The 17,500-nt window shown below is 45.4% G+C and overlaps 1 protein-coding gene across 1 annotated transcript in view; it reads left to right on the top strand.

Moving 5' to 3' along the window:
• Nucleotides 1–2,632: 2,632 nt before the first annotated feature.
• The window catches only part of narfl (nuclear prelamin A recognition factor-like), a gene marked incomplete at both ends in the record, with an annotated part of 26,100 nt that continues 11,232 nt past the window's right edge, over nucleotides 2,633–17,500 (top strand). The window contains one exon of the mRNA XM_080550678.1: nucleotides 2,633–2,698. Within this exon, the coding sequence (XP_080406804.1) occupies nucleotides 2,633–2,698 (66 nt within the window). The remainder of the gene's footprint in view (nucleotides 2,699–17,500) is intronic.

Here is a 17,500-nt window from a genome sequence, read left to right as displayed (position 1 = left end):
TGATCTGAGGTTATTACACTGATCTGAGGTTATTACACTGATCTGATGTTATTACACTGATCTGAGGTTATTACACTGATCTGGGGTTATTACACTGATCTGATGTTATTACACTGATCTGATGTTATTACACTGATCTGGGGTTATTACACTGATCTGATGTTATTACACTGATCTGGGGTTATTACACTGATCTGATGTTATTACACTGATCTGATGTTATTACACTGATCTGAGGTTATTACACTGATCTGATGTTATTACACTGATCTGAGGTTATTACACTGATCTGAGGTTATTACACTGATCTGATGTTATTACACTGATCTGATGTTATTACACTGATCTGAGGTTATTACACTGATCTGGGGTTATTACACTGATCTGGGGTTATTACACTGATCTGAGGTTATTACACTGATCTGGGGTTATTACACAAATCTGATGTTATTACACTGATCTGGGGTTATTGGGGTGATCTCAGGGTTATTGGGGTGATCTCAGGGTTATTGGGGTGATCTCAGGGTTATTGGGGTGATCTCGGGGTTATTGGGGTGATCTCAGGGTTATTGGGGTGATCTCAGGGTTATTGGGGTGATCTCAGGGTTATTGGGGTGATCTCAGAGTTATTGGGTGTTTGCTGCACGGGTAAGAATGAAGATCTATAACTGTACGTCTATAATGCTGTTATTACTATTATACCATTTTCAGTTTCTTTTATGTTTATAATATGTTTCCTCTTTCATTTTGTCCTTGTTGCCAAAAATCATTTGTTATTATTATTTGATTTGTTGACAAACTATGTGTGGATATAATATGAGATATTCTCTGTGATGGAAGAATAAATGCCAGAATAAGCTGCGTGTGCTGTTTGTTCCTTGGTGTTTTATTTGAGGAAAAATTGACCTGGAAACAGCACACGGATAAAGTAAAAGATACATGTAAAAAGGTCAATAACCTGTTAAGATGCCTGTCAGGGAGAGATTGGGGAGCAAGCAGAGCAGCATTGTTTAATGTGTATCAGGCATTGATGAGGGCTTCTCTAGATTATGGATGTTTAGGATACATGTCAGCAGCAGTAAGCCATCTTAAAAAGTTGGATGTGCAACAAACACAAGGACTTAGAATATGTAGTGGAGCTTTTAAAACATCCCCAGTAGCAGCAATACAAGTTGAAGTTGGGGAACAGCCACTGTGGATACGCAGAATTAAACTTTTGTTAGCTTACTGGGTTAATCTCCAAGGTCAGAATAGTTCACATCCAACTAGGTCTATTGTACAAGATTGTTGGGAGCATAATAAGACTCATTATATGAGTTTTGGATGGATAGGGAATACAATAGCAAAAAGATACGATTTAGATAAATTACGGTATAGTCCAGTAATCCCGCATTCAATTATTCCACCCTGGTTATATGTGAATCCATTAGTAGATTTAGATATACAACAAGAACTACGAAAGAAGTCCAAACATGCACATCCTGGGAATGTGGTACAAAACTATATTGGTCAGCACTATACAGGCAAGTTCTTAATTTTTTACAGATGGCTCAAAAGACCCAGAGACAGGACGTACAGGAGCTGCAGTATTCTTCCCACAGTATAAAACAGGAATTTAAAAAAGAACCACTGATCATTTATCAGTGTACACAGTGGAGCTTCTAGCAATATTGACAGCATTAGAATGGTTGGTAGAGAATAGGGTTAGTAATGCACTCATTGCCTCTGACAGTTGGGCAGCACTGTCAAGTATCAGATCGTTGAAATCATGCAGACAGGATATTGTTTTCAAGATCCATCATTTAATTTATGTAATATATAGTATGGATATCACTGTTTGCTTTGTTTGGGTTCCTGCTCATGTAGGGGTAGAAGGAAATGAAGATGCGGATATATTAGCTAAGCAATCAATTAAGTCACAAACAATAGAAATGGATATTCCACTTAGTAAAGCTGAGGTAAAATCAATCATTAAAATACACATGCAGGAACTATGGCAAGAACACTGGAACAGAAATGAAACAGGAAGGCATTTGTTTAACATTCAAAAGAAAGTCGGAATAGGAAGTAGGATGGGCAGGAACCGGAAAGAAGAGACAGTGATATCCCGGCTCAGGATAGGTCAGGATAGGATACTGGGTTGAATGACACACTTTACAGAATAGGAAAACACCCAAACGGCATTTGTGCCACTGCAATAACCCGGAATCTGTTCAGCATGTGCTGCTGGAATGTGGAAAATATGAAGAACAGAGAAAGCTCCTGAAAACAGCAATTCAGAAGGTTAAGTTAAGGTTTACTGTAGGGAACTTACTTGGAAACACAGTTAAAGTAAATAACCAGTTAATTAAATATTTGAAAGAAACAGGATTGATAGGTAGGATTTAACTCTACCCCTCCCCACCATTTTGTTTATTTCTTTCATTTACTTTCCCCCCCCCTGTCAAGCTAACGTTCCACACAGTCCGGTAGGGGGTGGTAATGCGCCACACAGTCCAGTAGGTGGCGGTAATGCACCTTAAGCTGGTTGCCAACCGCCAATCAAATAAAAAGAAGAAGAAGAAGTGTGCTGTTTGTTGTCCTTTACGACATACCGAAACATCCCGACTGCTTTACGGCACAACTCAGAAACATGGCATCGGGGTTCAGCGGAGTTCTGCAGCTGACGGATCTGGACGACTTCATCACTCCTTCTCAGGTCTGTAGCGAGTTTACATCTATCTCTAATATATATATCTATATCTATCTCTATGTATATATATATATATATATATGAGCCAGGAGCGAGTTTACATCTATCTATAATATATCTATCTATCTCTATGTATATCTATATATGAACCAGGAGCGAGTAACACATCTATATATATATATATGTATATATCACTGTTAAAGAGGTCAGGGATATGAGCGAGTACACCAAACAGAATGAACAGAACATGCCCTGCTATTACATCAGTGTTGCCACAGTGACCTGACCAGGGTTCGCTAGGCTGATGTCCTAACAGCGAGGCAGCCAACCTGGCAACGTTATCTAGATAGATGATGTCCTAACAGCGAGTCAGCCAACCTGGCAACGCAGCAGCTCTCATGTGACGCGTCTGGTCAGAGGTTGAATAACACCGTTATGAAATATGGATATATTTAATAAAAGCTGTATTATTGAAGGCCTGGTAATGAAACACAACCTGGATTTATCGAACAAATGTGGTCTTGCTATGCTTGCTCTGTCTGCCCGAGTAGCAGACACATATGACCCATATCTATGTATACATATCTATCTCACTGTTAAAGCCTGTGTGTGTATATATATATATATATATATATATATATATATATATATATATATATATATAATATCTCACTGTTAAAGCCTGTGTGTATATACAGTATATCTATCTCACTGTTAAAGCCTGTGTGTTGTGGTCTGGAGTGAAGAGGTCAGGGATATGCCGAGAAGAATTATTATATTGGTGTTATAACTATTGGGAGAACAACATAGTTTTCCAGCTCTAGGTTACTAGGCTTTATCCGTCGTATTTGCATGTCTACCGTGATTCAAAGGAGATCAAGTTAGAAGCAAAGTGTATTTGTCACGTAGATGACGCAAGGCTTGGACAAGATAGACCCTCAATGACGCAGCAACCAGCACTCAACAATGAATGAATGAATGAATGGTCTTTATTGTCATTAATACAGTACAGGTACCATACAACGAAATTTAGGAGGGGGGGCTCCCCTGGTGCTTGGAAAAAAGACTAAAAACAAGAGGGCCAAGGGTAAAATAAAAAAGAGAAAAGAGCTGGTTGACATAAATAAAGGCTATGTACACTATCTACTATACTATACTACTATACTATACTATACAATAAAACACTGTGCTGTACTCTATGCTATGCTATAAATATCCTAACATTTCCTATCTCTGAACCTTATGTACACAAGGGTTGTCATATTGCACATAGTATTTGTTGCACATTCATTTAAAGTGTCGCAGTTAGCAGGTTTAGAATGTTCACAGTTGTGTTTCAATATTTTACAATCTAGTAATGTCATACACTGTAATACACTATAATAATCATAATAATAATAATACTATGACATGAGGTGGCATCAGTGTAGAGTAACAATATTAGTGGCATAGGAGTGAGAGAGTGGTTATAATGCTGTAATTGTATTATTTATTCATTTTGACCAACAACTTATTTAGGCTATTTTAATATTTGTCATGAAATATATAAAGGGTCTTGACAGATATTCTAAGACGATATATAATTTGACAAACATTTATACAGAGTTAAAGGAATATTAAGTTATAGGAACATATATCTAAATATGTTCAAGTCAAAGACTAAAAACCCATCTTTTTAATATTGCCTTTAAATGACTAAATAATTAAATTGTGATTATATAACGATTGGAGCACTTTGAGCTGCAACGTTTGCAGGAAAAGCGCTTTACAAATAAAGTTATTATTATTATTATTATATTATCTTTAAACCGTTCCCATGACCAAAATAACACGTTGTATTTCTGCCTCCAGGAAACGTACGACGACCACGGTTCTGTAATTCCAGATGAATTATTCTCAGATCCGCCAATTCACCGTCGAACTGTTCAAATATCACAACACACAGCAAACACACATTAGCTTCATACAGACGACAACTACAGCACGACCAGACACACCACATGACCAGACACACCTGGCCACATGACCAGACACACCACATGACCAGACACATCACATGACCAGACACATAACATGACCAGACACACCACATGACCAGACACACCACATGACCAGACACATCACATGACCAGACACATCACATGACCAGACACATCACATGACCAGACACATCACATGACCAGACACATCACATGACCAGACACATCACATGACCAGACACACCACATGACCAGACACACCACATGACCAGACACACCACATGACCAGACACACCACATGACCAGACACACCACATGACCAGACACATCACATGAGGCTTGGCTAGGCTAGGCTAGGCTACATACCTCACTGGCTGCACACGACCCAGAGGGAATGAGTCCTCTTGAAAGTAAAAATCTTCAAAACCAAAACATAAATCTTCAATCTTCAATTAAACGTCTGCAGTTCTTGCTGCTTCTAAATGTTAGCAGCTTAAACTACTGGTACTCGCTAGCTCCTGCTACCTCCTGCTAGCTCCTGTACTCCTGCTAGCTCCTGCTAGCTCCTGCTACCTCCTGCTACCTCCTGCTAGCTCCTGCTACCTCCTGCTACCTCCTGCTACCTCCTGCTAGCTCCTGCTACCTCCTGCTACCTCCTGCTACCTCTTGCTACCTCCTGCTACCTCCTGCTACCTCCTGCTAGCTCCTGCTACCTCCTGCTACCTCCTGCTAGCTCCTGCTAGCTCCTGCTAGCTCCTGCTAACTCCTGCTACCTCCTGCTAGCTCCTGCTAGCTCCTGCTAGCTCCTGCTACCTCCTGCTAGCTCCTGCTACCTCCTGCTACCTCCTGCTAACTCCTGCTACCTCCTGCTAGCTCCTGCTAGCTCCTGCTACAACAACAACAACAACAACTGTATCTGTGTAGAGGAACTTGTAGGGTTTCACACACCGGCTTCACCACAACGATTTGCTCAAAAACTGTAACTATGGTCCTCCTCGTAGACTCACCGTTATCGGGCTGGTCCGAATTGTGTGTGTGTGTGTGTGTGTGTGTGTGTGTGTGTGTGTGTGTGCGTGTGTGCGTGCGTGCGTGCGTGCGTGTGTGTAGGTAGGCTATTTGAATTCGAGCATTTTAACAGACGTGTAGCTTCACGCCAGCGGTTAAACTTGTCTGTTGAGATTTTCTTCAGTCATGAAACATTCATGTCAGAAAATCAACATCCACAAAATACAATACATATAAATATGTAACATTAGGGCTGGGTTAAAAAAATAGATTTCCCGATTCTGAATCGATCTTCATTGAATGAGCGATTATCGATTCATAAATCCCGAGATCGATCTTTCATGGGTATTTATTTATTTATTTATTTTATTTTTTCTGCTTGCAGCTTCAACCCGCAACGAGATCTCGTGGCCAGATCTCACGCTACAAGAATTTATCATATCTCACGCAACGACCAGACTTAAAGGCAGATGTCTGGGTGCATTTTGGATGTAAAAATTATGACGATAGAGATGAGCAGGACAAAAGCAAAGCCATATGCAAGCTGTGCGCAGTGGAGGTTAAATTTAGTGGAAACACCACAAATCTACGGAACCACTTATTGAGGCATCACCCTGACGTAAAACATGGAAAAGCGGATCCGAAACAAGCCTCGCTGATAAAGACGTTTGGTTGCAAATTACAATCAAATTCTCCGCGTGCCCAACAAATTACTACAGCGTCGTCAGTGTCGTCAGTGTACTAGAACCACGCTACGTGTTACCGACACGCAAACAGTTGAGTGAAGTGATAGTCCCAGACATGTCCGCACAGGTGAAACGTGACATCGCAACTTCACTCCAGCCAGCAGAGAGAGTTGCCATAACGTGTGACAGCTGGACATCCAGAGCAATGGACTCGTACCTGACAATCACTTGCCACTTTATCAGCGAGGCTTGTTTCGGATCCTCTTTTCCATGTTTCACGTCAGGGTGATGCCTCAATAAGTGGTTCCGTAGATTTGTGGTGTTTCCACTAATTTATTGTTACTGTATACTACAGTATTTTAATAATCATTGATTTTCCAATTATGTTTATTCCTGAATAAAATCTTCCAATCTCCAAAAAGTGAGAAAGCAGTAATGAAGGGCTTTAGTTTCATGGACATTATGGTTTACAATGTGTTTTTTTGTTCCCCAAAATACCCTCATCTATTGCACTATTTTCGTTTGAGTTTTGCACATTTTTATTTTGTATATATATATTATGCAAATAAGCTATTTGAGACAGTCCTGAGGGATATGTGATGTCTTGTTTACCGATAGGCTATGTTTGTAGCCCCTTTATTTACACTGGCTGCAGTAAAGCACGTTAAAAAGCACTTTTTGTAGTGTCTGATTTAGCAAAATGTTGGTCAATGATGTTCATTTATGTTCCAATAAGAAGTACATTCATGTAACTGCTTTGGAGTCAATACTTAATGTAAACATTGATATGTTTAACAATGCTACATGTTATAGGGTTCCTTGAACCATTTATAGCATTAGTCCTGAGAATCTCTTCATATTCAAGGAAAATTTATATTGTAACTAAATCGAATCGTGAATCGAATCGAATCGTGAGCTGTGAATCGGAATCGAATCGTTTTGGGAAATCAGTGGCGATACCCAGCCCTATGTAACATCAACTAAACTTAGAATTTCAAGTAAAATGAACAATGACAACAAAAATGCCATAAGTAATATTTATGGCTGTGTCTCAGGAGGTAGAGGTTGTGTCTCAGGAGGTAGAGGCTGTGTCTCAGGAGGTAGAGGCTGTGTCTCAGGAGGTAGAGGCTGTGTCTCAGGAGGTAGAGGCTGGTGGAGGTAGAGGCTGTGTCTCAGGAGGTAGAGGCTGTGTCTCAGGAGGTAGAGGCTGTGTCTCAGGAGGTAGAGGCTGTGTCTCAGGAGGTAGAGCTAGAGGCTGTGTCTCAGGAGGTAGAGGCTGTGTCTCAGGAGGTAGAGCCACCGTCTAATGATCACAAGGTTGGCAGATCGGCGGTTCGAGCCCCGGCTGGCCACATGTCGAAGTGTCCTTGGGCAAGACACTGAACCCCAAAATTGCTCCCAGTGAGCGGGCCGGCCGGCGCCTTGCATGGCAGCTTGCCGCCATCGGTGTGTGAATGTGTGTGTGAATGGGTGAATGAGAGGCCGTTGTAAAGCGCTTTGGATAAAGACGCTGTATAAGTGCAGTACGTTTACCATCTGGTTCCTGCAGGAGTGTGTGACAGAGGGGGATGTAGAGGGGTAGTGAGGGTGAGACAGAGCAGAGGAGGAGGATGTAGAGGGTAGTGAGGGTGAGACAGAGCAGAGGAGGGGGATGTAGAGGAGGGTAGTGAGGGTGAGACAGAGGAGGAGGATGTAGAGGGTAGTGAGGGTGAGACAGAGCAGAGGAGGGGGATGTAGAGGAGGGTAGTGAGGGTGAGACAGAGGGAGGAGGATGTAGAGGGTAGTGAGGGTGAGACAGAGCAGAGGGAGGAGGATGTAGAGGAGGTAGTGAGGGTGAGACAGAGGAGGAGGATGTAGAGGAGGGTAGTGAGGGTGAGACAGAGGAGGAGGATGTAGAGGGTAGTGAGGGTGAGACAGAGGAGGAGGATGTAGAGGTGGTAGTGAGGGTGAGACAGAGGAGGAGGATGTAGAGGAGGTAGTGAGGGTGAGACAGAGGAGAAGGATGTAGAGGAGGTAGTGAGGGTGAGACAGAGGAGGAGGATGTAGAGGGTAGTGAGGGTGAGACAGAGGAGGAGGATGTAGAGGAGGTAGTGAGGGTGAGACAGAGGAGGAGGATGTAGAGGGTAGTGAGGGTGAGACAGAGGAGGAGGATGTAGAGGGTAGTGAGGGTGAGACAGAGGAGGAGGATGTAGAGGAGGGTAGTGAGGGTGAGACAGAGGAGGAGGATGTAGAGGAGGGTAGTGAGGGTGAGACAGAGGAGGAGGATGTAGAGGGTAGTGAGGGTGAGACAGAGGAGGATGATGTAGAGGAGGTAGTGAGGGTGAGACAGAGGAGGAGGATGTAGAGGGTAGTGAGGGTGAGACAGAGGAGGAGGATGTAGAGGAGGGTAGTGAGGGTGAGACAGAGGAGGAGGATGTAAACCAGCTCTTTATCTTCTTGTGATTTTATGCATCTATGCTTTTTCCAAAATGTGTTTCTTTTTCCTTTCTTAAACACCAGGGGAGCCTCCCCTCCTAAATTTCGTTGTTTGGTACCTGTACTGTAACAATGACAAATAAAGTCTATCTATCTATCTATCTATGTAGAGGAGGTAGTGAGGGTGAGACAGAGGAGGAGGATGTAGAGGAGGTAGTGAGGGTGAGACAGAGGAGGAGGATGTAGAGGAGGTAGTGAGGGTGAGACAGAGGAGGAGGATGTAGAGGAGGGTAGTGAGGGTGAGACAGAGGAGGAGGATGTAGAGGAGGGTAGTGAGGGTGAGACAGAGGAGGAGGATGTAGAGGATAGTGAGGGTGAGACAGAGGAGGAGGATGTAGAGGAGGGTAGTGAGGGTGAGACAGAGGAGGAGGATGTAGAGGAGGGTAGTGAGGGTGAGACAGAGGAGGAGGATGTAGAGGAGGGTAGTGAGGGTGAGACAGAGGAGGAGGATGTAGAGGGTAGTGAGGGTGAGACAGAGACAGAGGGCGGAGGATGTAGAGGCAGGGCTCTACGCTAACCTTTTTCACTATAGGAGCACATGTGCTCCTAAATGAAAAATGTTAGGGGCACACAAAGAAATTTAGGAGCACAGTGAAAAATGTAATTTTTGCACCAAAATCACACATTGGCCCATGCCTACAGCCCTACTAGACGCAGAGTTGATGGCATTGTATTATGGTAACTAGCTGTGTCAAGTTCTCCTGGTTAGCAGCATGTTCATTCATTCATCCATGTCATGCCTGTCAGCTAGCAGCTAGCAGCCCAGCCAGGCTTTAGGGCTAGGTCTGTCAGCTAGCAGCCCAGCCAGGCCATGCAGAGGTCTGTCTCCATGCTGCCCACCTCCCTGCTGCTGGGTCAGGCTACATCAGTCACACACGGTGGCCAGACAACTCCACATCTAGGGGTATTAAACTACCCCACATCCAGATGACCAGTCCCCAGCCCCATGCTGCCCGGGGTGGTGACATGTGGAGGTGGCCAGCCCAGCACGGTGCCTCTGCGGCGGCTAGCTGTTAGCACACCACCATCCCCGGGGGTCCCACCTCTCTGCCACACTCAAGTACAACATGTTGCATTTTCATGCCATTAGGCAACTTGCTTCCTAGGGTTTCCTAGGATTAGAGATGCATTTGGACTTCTGGAGTACCTCCACTACTTTCAATGGGTTCTGAAGGTCTGAGAGCTTTCTACTTTCTACCCTGGGTAGTTAACCCTGGTTGTAACCTTGGGTTCAAATCTGGAGTGTGTGGGACCAAATCTGTAGATGTGGTGAGCTAATGAAGCTAATGAAGCTTGAGATGAGAAAAGGGCGCTTGTCTCTTTAAGGCCCAGAAGGGAGTTAGCGATTAGCGATGTTAGCTTAGCGCCAGTTTAACAGAAGTAACTTCACTTTTAACATGACTTCCCGTGGTCGTAGCGGGCTGGCTGACGGCTTAAAATGTGGCCACACGGTTCGCGCAGATTTATTTTTAGAATTTAAAAAAAAAAAAAAAAAATTTTTTTTTTTATAAATTTCTGTACTCGCACGTGTGCTCGTGAATTTATTTCTCTAGTCGCACAGATGTATTTTTAGTCGCAAATGCGAGTGAAATGGTCGCACTGTAGAGCCCTGAGAGGGTAGTGAGGGTGAGACAGAGGAGGAGGATGTAGAGGAGGGTAGTGAGGGTGAGAAAGAGGAGGAGGATGTAGAGGAGGTAGTGAGGGTGAGACAGAGGAGGAGGAGGTAGTGAGGGTAAGACAGAGGGGGAGGATGTAGAGGAGGTAGTGAGGGTGAGACAGAGGGGGAGGATGTAGAGGGTAGTGAGGGTGAGACAGAGGGGGAGGATGTAGAGGAGGTAGTGAGGGTGAGACAGAGGAGGAGGATGTAGAGGAGGTAGTGAGGGTGAGACAGAGGAGGAGGATGTAGAGGAGGGTAGTGAGGGTGAGACAGAGGAGGAGGAGGTAGTGAGGGTAAGACAGAGGGGGAGGATGTAGAGGAGGTAGTGAGGGTGAGACAGAGGAGGAGGATGTAGAGGAGGTAGTGAGGGTGAGACAGAGGAGGAGGATGTAGAGGGTAGTGAGGGTAAGACAGAGGGGGAGGATGTAGAGGAGGTAGTGAGGGTGAGACAGAGGAGGAGGATGTAGAGGAGGTAGTGAGGGTAAGACAGAGGGGGAGGATGTAGAGGAGGGTAGTGAGGGTGAGACAGAGGAGGAGGATGTAGAGGAGGGTAGTGAGGGTGAGACAGAGGAGGAGGATGTAGAGGAGGGTAGTGAGGGTGAGACAGAGGGGGAGGATGTAGAGGGTAGTGAGGGTGAGACAGAGGAGGAGGATGTAGAGGGTAGTGAGGGTGAGACAGAGGGAGGAGGATGTAGAGGAGGTAGTGAGGGTGAGACAGAGGAGGAGGATGTAGAGGAGGGTAGTGAGGGTGAGACAGAGGGGGAGGATGTAGAGGGTAGTGAGGGTGAGACAGAGGAGGAGGATGTAGAGGGTAGTGAGGGTGAGACAGAGGAGGAGGATGTAGAGGAGGGTAGTGAGGGTGAGACAGAGGAGGAGGATGTAGAGGGTAGTGAGGGTGAGACAGAGGGAGGAGGATGTAGAGGGTAGTGAGGGTGAGACAGAGGAGGAGGATGTAGAGGAGGGTAGTGAGGGTGAGACAGAGCAGGAGGATGTAGAGGGTAGTCAGGGTGAGACAGAGGAGGAGGATGTAGAGGAGGGTAGTGAGGGTGAGACAGAGGGAGGAGGATGTAGAGGGTAGTGAGGGTGAGACAGAGGAGGAGGATGTAGAGGAGGGTAGTGAGGGTGAGACAGAGGAGGAGGATGTAGAGGAGGTAGTGAGGGTGTGACAGAGGAGGAGGATGTAGAGGAGGTAGTGAGGGTGAGACAGAGGGAGGAGGATGTAGAGGGTAGTGAGGGTGAGACAGAGGAGGAGGATGTAGAGGAGGGTAGTGAGGGTGAGACAGAGGGAGGAGGATGTAGAGGAGGTAGTGAGGGTGAGACAGAGGAGGAGGATGTAGAGGAGGTAGTGAGGGTGAGACAGAGGAGGAGGATGTAGAGGGTAGTGAGGGTGAGACAGAGGAGGAGGATGTAGAGGAGGGTAGTGAGGGTGAGACAGAGGAGGAGGATGTAGAGGAGGTAGTGAGGGTGTGACAGAGGAGGAGGATGTAGAGGAGGTAGTGAGGGTGTGACAGAGGAGGAGGATGTAGAGGAGGGTAGTAAGGGTGAGACAGAGGAGGAGGATGTAGAGGAGGGTAGAGAGGGTGAGACAGAGGAGGAGGATGTAGAGGGTAGTGAGGGTGAGACAGAGGGAGGAGGATGTAGAGGAGGGTAGTGAGGGTGAGACAGAGGAGGAGGATGTAGAGGAGGTAGTGAAGGTGAGACAGAGGAGGAGGATGTAGAGGAGGGTAGTGAGGGTGAGACAGAGGAGGAGGATGTAGAGGAGGTAGTGAGGGTGAGACAGAGGAGGAGGATGTAGAGGAGGGTAGTGAGGGTGAGACAGAGGAGGAGGATGTAGAGGAGGGTAGTGAGGGTGAGACAGAGGAGGAGGATGTAGAGGGTAGTGAGGGTGAGACAGAGGAGGAGGATGTAGAGGAGGTAGTGAGGGTGAGACAGAGGAGGAGGATGTAGAGGGTAGTGAGGGTGAGACAGAGGAGGAGGATGTAGAGGAGGTAGTGAGGGTGAGACAGAGGAGGAGGATGTAGAGGAGGGTAGTGAGGGTGAGACAGAGGAGGAGGATGTAGAGGAGGGTAGTAAGGGTGAGACAGAGGAGGAGGATGTAGAGAGGGTGAGACAGAGGAGGAGGATGTAGAGGGTAGTGAGGGTGAGACAGAGGGAGGAGGATGTAGAGGAGGGTAGTGAGGGTGAGACAGAGGAGGAGGATGTAGAGGAGGTAGTGAAGGTGAGACAGAGGAGGAGGATGTAGAGGAGGGTAGTGAGGGTGAGACAGAGGAGGAGGATGTAGAGGAGGTAGTGAGGGTGAGACAGAGGAGGAGGATGTAGAGGAGGGTAGTGAGGGTGAGACAGAGGAGGAGGATGTAGAGGAGGGTAGTGAGGGTGAGACAGAGGAGGAGGATGTAGAGGGTAGTGAGGGTGAGACAGAGGAGGAGGATGTAGAGGAGGTAGTGAGGGTGAGACAGAGGAGGAGGATGTAGAGGGTAGTGAGGGTGAGACAGAGGAGGAGGATGTAGAGGAGGTAGTGAGGGTGAGACAGAGGAGGAGGATGTAGAGGAGGGTAGTGTGGGTGAGACAGAGGAGGAGGATGTAGAGGAGGGTAGTGAGGGTGAGACAGAGGAGGAGGATGTAGAGGAGGGTAGTGAGGGTGAGACAGAGGAGGAGGATGTAGAGGAGGGTAGTGAGGGTGAGACAGAGGAGGAGGATGTAGAGGAGGTAGTGAGGGTGAGACAGAGGAGGAGGATGTAGAGGAGGTAGTGAGGGTGAGACAGAGGAGGAGGATGTAGAGGGTAGTGAGGGTGAGACAGAGGAGGAGGATGTAGAGGGTAGTGAGGGTGAGACAGAGGAGGAGGATGTAGAGGGTAGTGAGGGTGAGACAGAGGGAGGAGGATGTAGAGGGTAGTGAGGGTGAGACAGAGGAGGAGGATGTAGAGGGTAGTGAGGGTGAGACAGAGGAGGAGGATGTAGAGGGTAGTGAGGGTGAGACAGAGGAGGAGGATGTAGAGGAGGGTAGTGAGGGTGAGACAGAGGAGGAGGATGTAGAGGGTAGTGAGGGTGAGACAGAGGAGGAGGATGTAGAGGAGGTAGTGAGGGTGAGACAGAGGAGGAGGATGTAGAGGGTAGTGAGGGTGAGACAGAGGAGGTGGATGTAGAGGAGGTAGTGAGGGTGAGACAGAGGAGGATGTAGAGGGTAGTGAGGGTGAGACAGAGGAGGAGGATGTAGAGGAGGGTAGTGAGGGTGAGACAGAGGAGGAGGATGTAGAGGAGGGTAGTGAGGGTGAGACAGAGGAGGAGGATGTAGAGGAGGGTAGTGAGGGTGAGACAGAGGAGGAGGATGTAGAGGGTAGTGAGGGTGTGACAGAGGAGGAGGATGTAGAGGAGGTAGTGAGGGTGAGACAGAGGAGGAGGATGTAGAGGAGGTAGTGAGGGTGAGACAGAGGAGGAGGATGTAGAGGGTAGTGAGGGTGAGACAGAGGAGGAGGATGTAGAGGAGGGTAGTGAGGGTGAGACAGAGGAGGAGGATGTAGAGGGTAGTGAGGGTGAGACAGAGGAGGAGGATGTAGAGGAGGTAGTGAGGGTGAGACAGAGGAGGAGGATGTAGAGGAGGTAGTGAGGGTGAGACAGAGGGAGGAGGATGTAGAGGAGGGTAGTGAGGGTGAGACAGAGGAGGAGGATGTAGAGGAGGGTAGTGAGGGTGAGACAGAGGAGGAGGATGTAGAGGAGGTAGTGAGGGTGAGACAGAGGAGGAGGATGTAGAGGAGGGTAGTGAGGGTGAGACAGAGGGAGGAGGATGTAGAGGAGGTAGTGAGGGTGAGACAGAGGAGGAGGATGTAGAGGAGGTAGTGAGGGTGAGACAGAGGAGGAGGATGTAGAGGGTAGTGAGGGTGAGACAGAGGAGGAGGATGTAGAGGGTAGTGAGGGTGAGACAGAGGAGGTGGATGTAGAGGAGGTAGTGAGGGTGAGACAGAGGAGGATGTAGAGGGTAGTGAGGGTGAGACAGAGGGAGGAGGATGTAGAGGAGGGTAGTGAGGGTGTGATATAATGTTCGTGACGCCATTTGATGTAAAGGAGATCTTTCTTGGTCACGTGGCCGGAAATTATATATTGATGACTCAGAGAGAAGGTTGAATCGTAATCATTGTATTAGGCAGATCTGGGTTGCATTCCCATGTACAGATGTTTCCAAGGCAGCATGCTCTGTTAAGTCCAAGCTTCAAGCATGGCTACGACATGGCTGGTGCCGCGCCTGGCTGTGGCATAGAGATGCCAAGCATAGTACTGATGTTTGTTACAGCTTATATACAGTTCTCAGAGAGGAAAATAGCTTTACCTCGTAACTTACAATAGTGACATTAGTTCCCATACATGGCTCTATCCTGTGTTCATGCTGCTCTGCTTTGCTGCTGACCACTGGGCTAAGGCTCCTATGTCCTTTAGAGTTAAACTGGTCTCACTGTTACTTGATATGGTATGTGCCTGCTCCTAAATATGTTGTTGACTACTGAGAGTGGGCACACATAAAATATGTTTAAGGTTAAACAATGAGTATTGCAATATTTGATAGGCACACAACAATTTGGCATAGTCACACAAAAACGCATCATATCAGCTCACTCTTTTTTTTCCCCATGATGTAAGATTAATTTGACTGGTAAATTATTTCTATTGAAAAACATGTGGTGTTCTTAATAAAGTCAATGACCACATCAGAAATACATTAGGCATCGGTTCCATCATACAAAGTACATTATATGTCAATATAACAATGTCTGGAAGTAGATCTTCAATCAAAGGAACGGCCTTGTGTTTCTGGTAACAAGGAGTGCTATTTGATTCTTTGATGGTCATCAGTCTTGCACGTGTTCTTGCCTCTGTTCACAGCGTTAATAGGTTTTATTAACTTAAGACAATTTAAGCATTATCATTACACTACACCCCTCCTTTTCTTGACTCAAGTCTATACAATCTTATAAAAAAGGCTCTCCATCAATGGATTGTGGAATTAACCTGCTCAGAAACAGTTGGAAACAAAAATACAGATGTTAAGCATAAGTCTGTTAATTGGGTTATCTGGACTGTTGTTCCCGTCCCTTAGAATTCCTAGAAGAAAGTTTGTAAGTTCATGCTATGAGTAGTGTGTGCATGGTATTGCAAACTTGCAAGTGTTTGTTCTCTCTTAAGAGTATACAAATTTTGTATGTTGAATTCAGCTGTTTACTGCTGATGACACTGTTAGTTGCGTGCGTCAGTACAATTGAACAATTACGACTACATAAAAGTATGTGTAAGTCTCTCTTGTCATCATCATGTCTCTGTCTTAAATCATAAGAATTAACATTTCCATTGTTTGTCACATTGAAATGTCATTAGTTTGTCTCATTTCTCTTGTTTCATCCGGCAATAGCTTCCTTCAGCATCTGCAACATTCTCTCCCCACTTCTGCAATGGTTAACTTAGACCCGATCTTAACAGCATCTCGGTCTCTTAGTCCTTCGCTCAATGTCTCTTGATTTCCTTGATTCTGTCAGGAAATAGAATCGACAGGCATTGTCAGAATACATTCCAGGTCTTTCTTGCTGAATTGTGTTTTCTCCATCAGAAATGTCCTCCTTTGATGTTTCACAGTCTTAGAGTCTTAATGCGTATTTCTCTGTTCACTAAATCAATCAAAATGTTATATGTCTGCTGAATCAACACAGATTTGCATGATAATTTCATTATGAGACAAATTTGTCTATTTGTTGTATGTTGTAGCTCGATGTGTGTGTGTGTGTGTGTGTGTGTGTTTGGTTACAGGAGCAGTCTCCGTTCTATTAATAGCCTAGGGTCAGAGTTTTAACACTCTCGCCCTGTTGTGAAGCTTGGTTCAGAAATATGGTTGTTATTCATTTCATTCTTAATGATAACATTCTGCATGCCATACATAGTAGTTTGCTTCCCATGATGTTAATAGACATGCGGTTTTAGTAATCAATTATGTTGATTGAAACTTCTCTTAGAGTCTTTTAAATATTATGGCCAAATCTTTTCAAACTTAGTTTTCCTCAAAGTGCTGTGCTTTCAATCACGTATTTAAGGTCTTGTCCCTAACTTAATACACAATAGACTTCTGCTTTGTTCCTTACAACGTTCAGAATCTCAATAAATCCTAACTCTCAGTGTTTTGACCAGTCACACCGTCTTTGACTATACAGCGCCTTCTATTCAAACTATTTTAATTTAGTACTTTCCAATATCAATACATCTCCTTTTTGAAAAAAATTAGATTCGTTCTAGAACAGCAATTCAGGTTAAGCAAATAATTACATTGTGCCTTACCTGTTTCGCTGAATCTAGCATCCTGTTCGTTAGAAGCCATTTGATATAATGTTCGTGACGCCATTTGATGTAAAGGAGATCTTTCTTGGTCACGTGGCCGGAAATTATATATTGATGACTCAGAGAGAAGGTTGAATCGTAATCATTGTATTAGGCAGATCTGGGTTGCATTCCCATGTACAGATGTTTCCAAGGCAGCATGCTCTGTTAAGTCCAAGCTTCAAGCATGGCTACGACATGGCTGGTGCCGCGCCTGGCTGTGGCATAGAGATGCCAAGCATAGTACTGATGTTTGTTACAGCTTATATACAGTTCTCAGAGAGGAAAATAGCTTTACCTCGTAACTTACAATAGTGACATTAGTTCCCATACATGGCTCTATCCTGTGTTCATGCTGCTCTGCTTTGCTGCTGACCACTGGGCTAAGGCTCCTATGTCCTTTAGAGTTAAACTGGTCTCACTGTTACTTGATATGGTATGTGCCTGCTCCTAAATATGTTGTTGACTACTGAGAGTGGGCACACATAAAATATGTTTAAGGTTAAACAATGAGTATTGCAATATTTGATAGGCACACAACAATTTGGCATAGTCACACAAAAACGCATCATATCAGGGTGAGACAGAGGAGGAGGATGTAGAGGAGGGTAGTGAGGGTGAGACAGAGGAGGAGGATGTAGAGGAGGTAGTGAGGGTG

Source organism: Nansenia antarctica (genome assembly GCF_963989245.1).
Source record: "Nansenia antarctica genome assembly, chromosome: 2".
NCBI lineage: Eukaryota > Metazoa > Chordata > Actinopteri > Argentiniformes > Microstomatidae > Nansenia > Nansenia antarctica.
Note: the sequence above shows the minus strand (reverse complement) of the source record. Positions and strands in the feature narration are given on the sequence as shown.